This window comes from Apteryx rowi, unplaced genomic scaffold (genome assembly GCF_003343035.1).
Source record: "Apteryx rowi isolate R43461 unplaced genomic scaffold, aptRow1 scaffold_262, whole genome shotgun sequence".
NCBI classification, from domain to species: Eukaryota; Metazoa; Chordata; class Aves; order Apterygiformes; family Apterygidae; genus Apteryx; species Apteryx rowi.
In genome coordinates this window covers 1208260-1221496 of record NW_020448997.1, presented here as the reverse complement: position 1 = coordinate 1221496, position 13237 = coordinate 1208260, and the positions used below count along the sequence as shown (strand labels likewise).

Here is a 13237-nt window from a genome sequence, read left to right as displayed (position 1 = left end):
CAAGCTTTATGGTATAATTTTAATAAACATCCTTTATAAATAGATATTTTCTTGGAATTCATGAATGAAATAGTCATAAATATTTTCCTAAAATGAAACAGAGAAAAATAATTGTGGTAAAACACATTTATTTTAAAGGAAGAAAAAATAATCATCAGTACTAGGAATGATAAAACAAACATTACTGATACCTCTTCTAGGGCATCTGTATTTGGAGCTAATAGTTGTTGTATAGAAGTTTCCACTAGCATTGAGATTGTAGCAATTTTTTCCCTCATTTTCTTTTTTAAAAATTTATGCATGCAAAAATAGCTGTATTGAATTCCACCATGAAAATTTACTTCCAGATGTGGGGTTTTTTGGAAACAACTCACATAGAAAATATATAATTTTATAATATCAGTGTAAAAAGGCTAATAGGCAATCTACCTGTCTCAGAAAAGGTATTGCTTATATATAATGAAGGTGAGATTTTTCCCAAAAGTTCTGGTCTCTCCACTACCATTTTTCATCTGTTGGGTTATAAGGAAATGAGCAGTTCTGGAAGTCTGTTCCTAGCTTTTTAGATTGGGGTAAGGCTGTCCCTGTGTTTCATAAAACTGCAGGGACTCATTGCCTGTTTTCCACGATTCTTTCTCTGATATTTTGTATCCAGGCTGGCTCCAGTTTTTAAGGCCTCTATTACCTACCTCTAATGGTCCTGTTTGTCCTTCTAAGACTTCTTTGATCTCCATAACCTAGTATGACTTGTCACAGTTTGCCAGGAATTTCCAGGTGTTGCAAGGGGCCCCAGGACCGGACAGCCTTTCCAGGAATATATGATGCACGGAGCTGCATCCAGGGTCCTGCACACTCAAGAGGATGTGCTCTGCTTTCACTCTAAAGATGCACTTTCAGACCTGCTGGTTGAATCCACAGTGAATGTGGTCCTAGAATGTTTTCCCGTAAAAGATGATCTAGATGCAACCATTTTGTTCACTGTATCACTGTTTTGCTACCCTGCTATGTCCTCTTTCCTTTCTCCCGACTGGTGAAATGGCTAGAAACCAGCAGCAAAGGGCAGCTGGAGGTTGGGCTGGAAGAAAAGGGTGTGGAAGGAGGCCGGTGAAACGCTTCACAGGCATGAGAGACGGAGCCTGGCAACACCTCCTTTTCTTCCTGCATGACTCCTCTTGGAAACTAGCCAGTTGCCAAACTGCTGGGGATTTGCCAGTGTCATGCAGGGTAATACAAAATGCGTTTCATAAATCGTACTCCAGCTTATTTACGAAAGGCCATATTGGCTTTCTGCCAGGCAGGGATGTGGTGAGCAGTTTAGAAGCTTTTGGAGTATAGGATACACAGGACACATTTCATTTTTCTCTTCGTCTACCCAGAGGGCAGAATTAAGGTTGTTTCAGAATCTTCACAGATTTGGGTTCTGTATGCTTTCAAACTTAACTATGGATTTATGCTTTAATTTACAATTTAATGCCCGGGTTAGAGGTAATTAAGCAGTTTGTCCTAAATTCCTGATGAGTACTTTCAGATTTTATGCCGTTGGAGCATGGCTTTTGCCTGCATGTTCTTTATAAAACTTCGGTAGATATGAGCAACTGCTAAAGTAAGAGAGATGTTAGAGACTGTATAGATGTCACGTGGTTTTCAGATAGATGAAGAAGTTATGTTAAAAGATAAAAGATATGTTACAAATCCTAGTCATAGGGAGGTTTATCTCTTCCAGATGACACACACAGAGGTAATGAATAATCATTTCATAATATTAATTTATTATTACTTTTCAATACACAAACTTTAAAGGACACCAATGGTGATAAGCTGTGAATTAGCTGATTTCTAATAAACAAGGAAGTTAGCCCAGCTCCACAGTATAAAGCAGTCGTTTTACCTCATCTTTTCTCTCATCTTTTCTCTCGTCTTCTTAATGGCCTGTGTTATTCTGGATTGCTCAACAGTCAGCACATTCTGAAAAGTCTTTGGTCAGCTGTGACCCACTGGAGAGCCGAGCTAAGCTGCTCAGTAGCTATGGAAGCTCTGCTCTAAAGGAGAGTTATTAAACTTCTTGTGAGCATTTTTGGATGCTCCTGGAGTAATTTCTTACTCTTTTATAAACCTAGTGTATTTTCAGAACACTGCCTTAAATGAGGTGATGTAGAACTTGAGGCACAGAGGAGAAAGATAATATTGTTAAAAATGACTTTAGGTGCCTGATTTGACAAATGTGGGGTCTGGGTTTCAGTTACTGAGCATTTTACAGGGGGAAATGGGCTGAAAGTATAACTTCCACTGCAGCTATGAGTGCTTGTCAGCAACTCAAATCTGAAAGTGCTAAGCTGAGCACCCAGAAAATGTGAAACACATACTTAATGACCACTTAATTTGGTTCAAGTGACTTGCCTAGCATCATTCAGGAATTTTATGATGAGGGCAGGAATTATCCGTTTCTCCTGACAGCGTTCAACTACCTTAACTGTGAGACTCTGCTTTCTCATCTTGCCGTCCTCAACCCTAGTGACAGTGCACCTTCCAACTTCTGCAACAGATGAGGCAAAGCAAGTTTCCTTCACTACATAACTGTTTTATCCCTCTAGCTCTCTTTGTTCTGTGCATTGGCACAATGATATGGAAAAAAATACTATGTGATGAGGTAATTATAGATTGTGTTGTAATGTGTGTGCCCAAGGGGCTTGAATATTGCACAGTTGCCTAGGTCTGCCTATAATACAAATATAAATGGAAGAGAGTTAAAGCTCTCCAAAGAAATAACATTTATGAAGATTTTAATGACTTTGAAACACAGTCGTTGCATTCACATAAATGTTAAATGTCTTCTTGTGAACTAACTTGGGAAGCACCAAGATTTTAAGTCAAGACTTGTTAAGGAGTAGGTACAACAAATAAGCCAAACCTAAACAGATACTGGAAAACAATAAGTCATCTCCTTATATTTCCTGCAGAGTAAATCAAGGGCAGATAGCATCAAATAACCAACAATTCATCATTTTTACTATGGTTGCCAGACATCTAGTTTTGAATCTTGGCCAGGAATATTTTGAATTCAAGGTGTGCTACAAAATGAAGTCTGGAATGAAATCCTGTTCTGCTTTTTTTAATATCTCTGAAAGAAATTCATAAGGGTTTGGTCATAAATAGGAAATAAGGCACCTATCTTCAGTTTATTATATATTTATCTTTTGCTTCTCTTCTTGAGCCCTGAGAATCTCCCCCCAGACTCATAACCATTATTCACAGGATATCTTAAGTACAACATTTTATTGCTGTGGCTGTCGGAAGAGAAGTTTTCTATTCTTTTCAGTTGTAATAGCAAAGTCATCAGCTTACAGTGCACTTCTGACAGCTATTTTCTACTGCCATCCTGTGGATGTGGTTCATCTGCACTTTGCTGAAATTCATGTTGGTGTTTTTAGGACATGAAATGCTTCAGCTATACAGTTTCTTTCTTCTTTCCCAGCAGAGCAGGCGTTGTGAATAATGACCATTACCTTGTTCACTGAACTGAAAATAGTTTGCTGTTTAGCTACTGGAGATTTTGATTTCTTACCCAGTCACACTGAAGTCTGCTGACAACTCAAAGAATGCTAGGCAGATATTCTCTATTTGCTGTGTATATTTTACGCTTACCACCAAAATATCTATACAATTCAAAGACCCTAGGATCGCTCTAGAGTCCCTCTTCTCCCCCACTGTGGTAGCACCCATCTTCTTAGATAGTTATTTATTTTTGGCAAGACCATATTTCTATGGAAAAATTCTGAACAGTGTTACTTTGAAGTCCTTCTTTACTGTCTTATTTTTATTCCATTGATTTCTTGCAGATATGGAACCAGATAGGATTAATATGAAACGAAATCCTTATCTTCTACGTTTGATGCCTTGAACCAGTCTTGTCTTGCAGAAGGCATCAAACTAATTTGAAATATTTTTTCAGGGATTATAAAATAAAAAAGGCTTAGAAGTTTAGGATTTTTGACTGTTTTGTTCTTCTTGTGAGAGCATTTGTCAAAGTAACTTAATTCTTCTCTTCCATCAAGGCAAAGATAGGAGAAACCAGGCCTTTCTTATTCTTTGATTAATTTTTTCTATTTTGTCTCCAGTTTTATACTTACGTACAGGAGGATGGAATCATTGCTTTTGAAGGATTCACAACCAAACTTAATGGATTAGTAGTCCAAGGCAGAAAGGCAAAATCCATGGGTCTGCTTGCACAGTGAAGGCTGTAACTGGCCAGTCTATCATCTGAAAATGTCTGGACTTCAGAAAATCGGCCATAGCACATTCAGAAAATTCATGGTTTTCATAGCCTTTCAATGTTATCAACACCCATGAAAATGGTATTCAAAGTCTTTTGTAAAGTGTTGGAGAGGTTCAGCACTAGCTCTGGCAAGAAGGTTGTCAAATATATGCGCTACACATTCAGGAGCAATCCAAAGGCTCTTGTAGGACAATGAGGTTGTTAAGTGTTCTGACTATAAGCAATGGAAAAGTGGGGCCAAAGTATTTTACTTAGGTGTATAAGCACCTGGTCTAAGAAGCAGCATATGTGGCAACTGGGAAACAAGCTCTTTTAATCTAAAGACTTGGATAATCCCTCTATTTTTAACTGTTTTGGATTCTTGCCATTTGTTATGTGGGTCTTGGATGAAAGGAAGCCAGCTGTTTTCCTTGGTCACAGCTTCTCCAGCCCCTGAAGTAAAATACATTTGTGGAAATGCCTTTTATCCTAACATCCAGCTTTCTCGCATATCTGACACTTTCATAGGACTTTTGCATTGCTATTCTAGCATTACTGAAATCTGTAACTTTTTTTTAAAGCAAGTCCACATTGATGCAGCAGCACTGTCTGACTGGGCAAAGGATTCTCGCTACCCAACTCCTTTGGCCAGTAATGAGGATTGCTTATGGACTCAAAAAGAGATTTTTGTGCCAGTGCTTTGCCCAGTAACTGATCAACATAACGGAGACTGGTATATTTAGTAATGACTTTAGGCTTTTGGATTTTTTCACTTAGTTCATTCAGGATGCTGAGATGACACATCATGTATCTTTGATCATTTGCAGACTTTCTGTATACTCCAGCACTTTCCTGAAAGACTATGGCAAAGATCGTATTAGTGTTGCAGGAGAAGACTTGTGTGTTTCAGCATATATGTTGCATGGCTTTTTTTTACTCCTCTGAATTCAGTAGAATGAACTATGAAGGGATGAATTAGTACAGATTTTAGCCGATTTGAGTCACAAGCACCTTTTTAAGAAAGCTGTTTGTTTTTTAAACAAACAAGTTCTGAATTTGCCATCCCTATCCCTCAACAGTTTGCTCAATGACTTCATTCTGAGTGCACAACAAATTCATGTTCAAACACAGTATTAGAACTGAAGGATATAAAAGGAGAATGTTGAACAGGGATACTACTTTTCAGGCACAGGTAGTAACAGCTATGTAATTAGACATTTTACTTAAGCCTGTGAAAAATCTTACTATTTCTGTCACAGTGGATGTCACAATAAATGACCAGGCAAACTGATGTGCACATTATATATTTTAGGCAAAAAGACATGCCTGGAAACTGCTTAAAGATCAAAAGACTGAATTGCTGCTGGGTTGTTCATTTTGTATCATCAGAACAGCCAAGCCAATAAAAATAAGCTTACTTTATCTTACTCTTTTCATGACAATTCGTTAATATTAATAAGGTTAGACTAATAGCAACATCTTACAATTGGAAAAACTTAGTAAGTTAGGTTTACAAAGAAGAAATGGATTTTCAGTGCCAACAAACTACCTTAATTTTACTCAGATATAAGAAATGTTGCATTGTAATATTACAGATTTACCTTTTATTACAAATGGAATTTCTATTACAAATATACAGTATTATAGAAATACAAAATATTTAATACAAAAACACAAAATATTTAATACAAATACAAAAAATACAAAATAAAAAATTACAACTCAAATGTATACAAAATTATACAAAATTGCATTTATTTATGCAAATACAATTTTTTCAATTTATGCGGTTTATACAATTTGTATACAAATTATGCAAATACAAAATTAATACAAATTTATACAAAATACAAATACAAAATCAATATACATACAAAATATTTAATATAATTCAAAATATTATTAAAATACAATATTTTGTATTACAAAATTACCTTAATCCTTAATATGGTAATACTGGATATAGAACTGATAATAGTTCTAGATTATAGTGGCAGCCCTGAATATGCTAGCTGTAGAGCCCAGCACATGAAAATAAATGGTCCGAATTGTTCAGAAAATTGTATTCAGGTGAGGCAAGCAAATAGCATCTGTGAAACAACTTACCTTTATAAGGTAATATAAAACAGCACTGAGTGTAAGTAAGGCTTACCCATATGTTCTGTACTAGTGCCTTTCCAAAGACTTCATGCCCATATCTCTGTCCAAATTTGTATTAGCTAAATCTATATATTCTTTTGTGAGTTCTAGTAACTCTCTGAATATATTAAGGCTGTTGATGGCGAAGTGTCCATTTTCTCTATTTGAATACTATTATTTTCCTGTAACTCTTATTTAGGACAAGTTTGGTTTCACATCAGTAGTGAGAGCCAAAGAAATCGCATTTACATCTGCAGACAGTGATCACAACCAGTCACCACTATAACTTTAGAAATATCTTTTAGGCATAAACAAGGCCAAAATAGGAGCAGTTCTGACTCTTTTCATCTCCTTCTTCCCTGGACTTGTTCAAAATAGCTGCAGCCTGTTATTACTCCATCAGATAAATTCTGTTTTCCAGGCTGGCTGAGCTGTCTTTAACTTTTTCCTATCTGTTTGTGATAAAGTATATTTCACTGCAGTCTTTCCTCTTCCTGATCCTCCTTCCTATCTCCACTGTCATTCACCCTACGAGGTACATCAGTCTGGAGCTCCTTCATTGTCTGTAGCTTCTCCCCATTCTGGTCAGCTTCCTTTAGACACTTTCTGGTGCTTGGCTTTATCTGCCCTTATAGTACAGATATTTCTGTCTTAGAGGCTTGATCTTACTCTCCTATGGGCTTTGAAAGATTACTCCAGTAAGGTGGCTCTTCACCACTTCTTTCAGCACATCTCTCACTCCTCCTTTGGACTGACTTCTCCGAAAGTCTTCCTAAAACTTGCTCATTCTTCCTGTGAGGAAGATCTTTTCATGGAATTGTTGCAAGTATTTCTCTGTCAGAAAGCTTCACAAGCAACACTTCCAAAGTTTCCTCATCAGCTGCTCTCAGCAGTGGACTCTCAGGCAGCCCTCATGGGTCTGCATTGTTCCTTCTGTCAGGCAGCAGAACATGTCACTTTAAAGATGGTCATCTCCAGGATGTGCAAGTTCAAATTTTTTGGCAGTAAGTGTTGGGTAAGGTCTGCAGGTTTAATCAAACTAGTAAGGGCTTTAACCATTCAGGAGGCATATCTGAGTATCTTCTGCTTGTTTTTCAACCAGTTTCAACGAGGTTTTCTGGATAGTTTCTGCTCTGCTGTCCAAATAGACTGTCTCTCTTTCCATAGAAATCACTGATATTTCTAATCATTCAATATATTAAGGGGTACCATGTTTTGCACAAAGAGGAATTATGATTACTTCAGGCAAAGTAAACATTACTTTTCTAAATCCCAGCTATTTTAAAGAGATCAAGGGAGTCGCAAAACACTGCTGTCCACTGCAAGAGACGTATGGTTAAAGGCCTAATAAATAAAATATGGTTATAATTACACAGCAAAAGAGACTAACTCGTTTGTTCTCTTGAGGTCAGAAAAGGTATATAATACTCAGAGCTAACACTGGAAAAGTAAGTATTGACTTTTATGATTTTAATTCCTTAAGAAAGGTTTTAGAAGAAGAGGACTGACTTTGGTCTGCAACCATGGACAAATTAATATTTAATGTTAGCTGAAAAATCACTTTTAGAAGCTATATTAACCAGTCTGTTTCATGTTTTAAGTCTGTTCTGCAAACATTCTGTTAACTTCAGAAATTTGCTGGTCAAAGTACACTTACTTCAAATTAGCACATTTCTGAATCTTCGTCAGATTCTGAAGTTGACTCTGTTGGTTAACTAAAAAAGTTCATTGAGTTCAGCTTCTTAGAGCAAACTAAAGTCATGCAGAAGTATGTCAGAAGAGTCCAGACCTACCTTCACCATTCTTTTGGAGCAGTGTCCTCAAATACATCAGGCCTGATATAATTCTGAAGGACAGTTTGAAAGCACAGCATGTCAGGATGTGGACAGTGCTGAAAAATGCTTCATCCTGGTGAACTGTGCTAGACAGAAGCTTTTACCTCTCCCCCAGCATGAGACCTGGAGGTAGGACACTGACAGGCCTGACTGATCAAAACTTTTGAGATCCAGTGACAAGATTTGCAGAAGAGAGAAGTGGATGAACTAATGACACTTTGGGCTGTGGCCATGTCCATCTGTTGCTGAGGGAGAGGACCTCTTCTCCTTTGATATCATGGTTTGCCTTTTCAGAATCAGAAAATAGTGCTGGAAGGAAYCGTGACAGTTTATATCCCTGCTCCCAGTAAGGAGCACATCTGCTTACTTTGACATCTGTCTGGGCTGCTTTCAAGGATCTCTCAGACTTCCTTCCTAGAATTCAGACTTGTCTGAGTAGAGGACTTCTCTTCCTCATAGTCAACCTCAGTTTGATAACTAAGACTCTTTTTAGTCGCTCAGTCCATTAGTATTTCTGTTAATCCTTGATGTTTAGGCTGGAGGCTTTTCTCTCTGATGGCAATCTTCCATGATATTAACAAGAAAGAAACATTTTGTTCTGAGGAAAGCTATCATCCTCCTAATTCTTATTATTTTATCCCACTGAGCACAGTTTGAGCTTCTGATAGTCCTTCTCTTTTTTGCTTCTTAGAGATTTGAGGCATGTTAGAGATTCTACTGTCATAGAGATATTTTTGTTGGTACATTTTGTGCAAGGTTATTCCTGAAGCTATGAATCATACAGTCATGTCAGAACACAATTTATTAAAATGATAGCAGTTTGCATAGTATATCTACATGTTATTGTTTCCAAAACTGTGCAGATCAGTGACTCTTGGTTTAGTTACCAAGTATTACTAAAATCACACCTGTACAAAGCAAAAGCCCCTCTGAATTGCCCAAGTCATCCTTTCTGATGGCAGTCCATTTTCTTTCCCTTTTCTCTAGAGTTTCTCAGATATCTCTTCTGCCCAAGTTTTTTTTTTTTTTTTTTTAATGTGATCATTCTCTTTACCCCCTAAGAGATAGCCATTCATTATTATTGGAGGTCTCATTAGCCTTTTGAGAAAGTGCTGTTTCACCATGTATATCATCTGTGGGAAATGCATTTCTTTTCAGTACCCCAAGATGATCATCCTCTTACTCTGATGACTTCCCAAATCACCATGTAGCACTTGAAAGCTTCCCCATCTCCTGGCTCCCAATCCAGCATTTCAAATGTTATTGAATTTCCATTTGCAAGTCCTTTTCTTGTGCAGAAGTGCAAAGTTACTTTTTCAGTCATTCATTTTACGTTTTGATCACTGATGGAGCAGAATGGGTTTGCCTCAATAAAGTGCTGTAACAGTTGAGCTTTGATTTCACTTTATAAAGACAATGGGCAGAAGCTTTGCTGGCATAATTCTGTTTAAGATATTGGGGATTTATTCCCACTGAGGCTTTGTCTCAAAGGCTTTACTATTTCACCCATTTTTAACTTTATTTTGTTTTCTCTTCTAGGGCAACAGGCTTTGGCTTTTTGAATGCACTATGCAAAGCAGCAGCTGTACTTGGAAACTTAATATTCGGTTCCCTTGTTGGTATAACCAAAGCAATCCCTATTCTCCTTGCTTCTACTGTTCTAGTATGTGGAGGTCTGGTAGGACTTCGGCTTCCTGACACAAGAACCCAGGTGTTGATGTAACTGCAAAAAGCCATTTTATTATTTATTTCCTTCTTTGTACAAATGTCAGCTCTCCTGACTTATGGTGCAAAGGCTTCAGATTCTCAAAGCTTAGCAGGGTGCTCAGATGGCAGAAATCAAACACAAAACAAGATACTATGGAGTGGCAGAGATTTAGAAACCTCTATCTGAAAGTTTTAAATTTCTTTTTTTTTGTTCGCATACTTTGCTATTTAAAACAGCTTAATTTCACACTGCAAAGCTACCTCTTAAAACATTTTCAGTGATGTGTCCAGGAAGATAAAAACCATACCATAATTAGATATTTAAAATGCAATCAGTCATATTATTTAAATACACATACTAAATTTGGCTGAGCTTTTGTAACAATACAGACCTGCAAGTCGATTACTAACCCGTACTGGTGCACAAAAAGCTAATCTTACATGTACCAACGCATGCAGCATTATCAGGAAACTGTATTGACTGCATTAGTATTGGGTGGCTATATTTAAATGGTGGAAACTTCCTGCATTCTCAGAAAGAGGCATGGGCAGGCTTTAGCAGTGATGGTGCCTCTTTCCTGGGAAACCATTTTATGTAGATTTGATCTAGAGTAAAGATTATTAACTGCACCCCATATTTGCTGAGGAGAGGGTAACAACTACTACAAGGAAGAACAAAGCTCATAAAGGTGTGCAAAAAAGAGAATAATAAAATAAGCACTTTCACTTTTTGCCACTGGTCCCCCAGAAAATATTTGTTTTCTACTCGCTTGTGGGCATCTGCAATGTTTTTGCCATTTTAAAACAGTGCATTTGTCTTTCTCTATAAGTGAATCTATGAAAACCAATATTTATGTCATTGTAAGTATAAATAAAGGGTGAATCAGGCCAGTGAACTATATGAAAAGATGCTTTCAGAAAAGTGTTTTTACTATTTAACCTTTTAATTTGTATTTCTTTGTCATAGAATGGTTATAAAAATAAGTGGTAATAGTGCCACCTACTTAGTGTAGTTAGATGAAAACTTCAATATACAGTATAATTTAATTAAAAACTCTCAAAACAAATGTATTGGAGTTTTTTGAAAAGAGTAGCAAAACAAAGAAAAGCAATAATAAAAACACCTTAATAATTTTCACACTTTATACACTCTGTCACATAATCATTTACTCAGCTAATCTGTAATAGTTCTGGAGATATCTCACCACTTAACACTTTCATGCATCTCCCAAGAAGGCTATTAAGAAAGAGGCCATGCCAAGGCTGTGGGGAGTGGTGGTGGTGTATATATTCCTTCCAAGCCATATGATGTGGACTGTTCTAGATTATAACAAATAGTTCCCTACTAGTCCTACTTCCATATGAAAGACTACTGGATCATTTTAAAATGTTAGCATTAAAAATTAAATAAAGATACGTCTATAAAATTAGCAGAAAGAAGGGGCAGATCCTCTGATGGCAGAAACTGTCACTGCTTTCAGTGGAGCTAAAAAAATTTGTATCAGCTGATGAACCATCTGCAGTTTCAAGTTTCAAAGAAAAAATTAGATATAAAACATAAAAGAAAGTTTATCAGTATTTTTTCAAATTATGTCTGACAACTTTTGTCAGGTGGCTGAATTGTTGCCAAAGAAATCAGCCTTTCAGATAAGGTCATCATATAGTAACATATATTTTGCTTTTTTTTTTTCCTGTCTCATATATGATGATTACTTACTATTGGGTAGTAATATCTATTACTGCCTTCTGTGTGAGTCATCATCACAGTCTTACTAAAAGAGTCAGACAGTCCACATAAGAAGACCGTTCATTACATTTAAAGTTCTCTATTTTTATTTACTGAATCTAGACGTTAAATTTCAGTTATGAACAAATGCCTGTGCTAAATTGTAGCATCAAAATATTAGCCAAGAATGTGTTTTTCTGCTATTAACAAATGAGAAAAGTAATTAAATTAAAAAGTATGAGTACTGAAGATTAGTGCGCATTTTTTTCATGTTGATCATTTAAATATTGCATAGTAAGAAACAAAGTTTAGGAAGTATGCTTATTTTACAATATACAGTCCAAATTTTTGAGATAAGATATTTTATATTTAAATCTGATTTAAACATGTCTTTTAAATTTCCAAACTGTGTTTAAAAGAAAAAGAGAAGAAGAATTATTTTTCACCAAGTTCCAAGTTAAGAACAAAATGCCATACTTAGTTTTGCATCTATGGCTTTTGTCCGCTTGTCACAGTCCTAATATTATTTCAAGGCTGTTTTACCCAATGAGAATTACATTTGACTTTGGCCCTCCTTCTCTGTGCCATTCATTAGTAGCGTGTGTCCACCTCCTTGTACTTACTGCACATCTTATTTTGAAATCTGAAGCCTCTGTACGTGTTTGGAGTGAACATCAATGCAATGGAAAATTACATTGTCATGCTATGCACTGTTCACTTAAAGTAGTATATTCTGTCCATCTCTGTATGTAATACTGAAGAACAGCCAGATCCAATACATCATGCCATCTGACCAGTGTGGAGGAGATGGGGCACAGGAAATAAAGGTTCAACTTTTGAGGGCTCCACTTCAAGACTAATATGCTAAAATCTTGTTACATGTAAAATTATGCTGATTTCAATACTGGTTCTTATACTAAATCCTGGCCACATCGTAAGTATATGATTAAGTCTGGATATAGTGGAGCTAGCAGCATGAGAGCCTATGCTTGGAATACAGCAACAGCAGGGAGTAGTAAAGACAAACAAAATGCCGAACAACATGGACTGTGCATGGTCCAGGATTAGAGCAAAAGCTCTAAGACAGGAAAAGGAAAAAAGGAAGAAAGGAGAATAGCGGGTAGGAAAGGAGAGAAAAGATAAACAGAAGAGAAGAACAAAGAGAAAAAAATCCCTGTACATTGCCAACATATTAAACAAGACCTAAAGCTAGAAGTTCCCCTAACTGGTGAGCCAGTTGGCTCAACAGATTTGAGCTAGTGCGCGAGCTAGCATGAAAGCTGTTTGGACAATCAAGTATTTCAGGCTTGAGTGCAGTAAAGGTGTATCCCATAAAGAGAAAAGGAGTGAATGCAATTTCACGGTATAAATAGCTGGTTACAATCCACAGGCTGGAACACAAATATTTAATCTATGGAGATCTGGGCCCAAATGTTACTTAGGTTATAGGCAAAAGTGATTTGGCTGGTCTCTAGTGAATATGTGTCTTTTTTTTTTCTTCTTTTTTTTTTTTTTTTTTTTTTGCAGCTTCCAAAGCAACTCGGGTAATAAATGCTGGACAATAGGAATTTCACTTCC

At 36.7% G+C, this 13237-nt stretch overlaps 1 protein-coding gene across 1 annotated transcript in view; it reads left to right on the top strand.

Annotated features, from left to right (window-relative positions):
- Positions 1 to 9949, top strand: part of LOC112967044 (synaptic vesicle glycoprotein 2C-like) — a gene marked incomplete at its 5' end in the record, with an annotated part of 28598 nt that extends 18649 nt beyond the window's left edge. Inside the window, one exon of the mRNA XM_026067754.1 lies at positions 9766 to 9949. Within this exon, the coding sequence (XP_025923539.1) occupies positions 9766 to 9949 (184 nt within the window). The remainder of the gene's footprint in view (positions 1 to 9765) is intronic.
- Positions 9950 to 13237: the final 3288 nt, after the last annotated feature.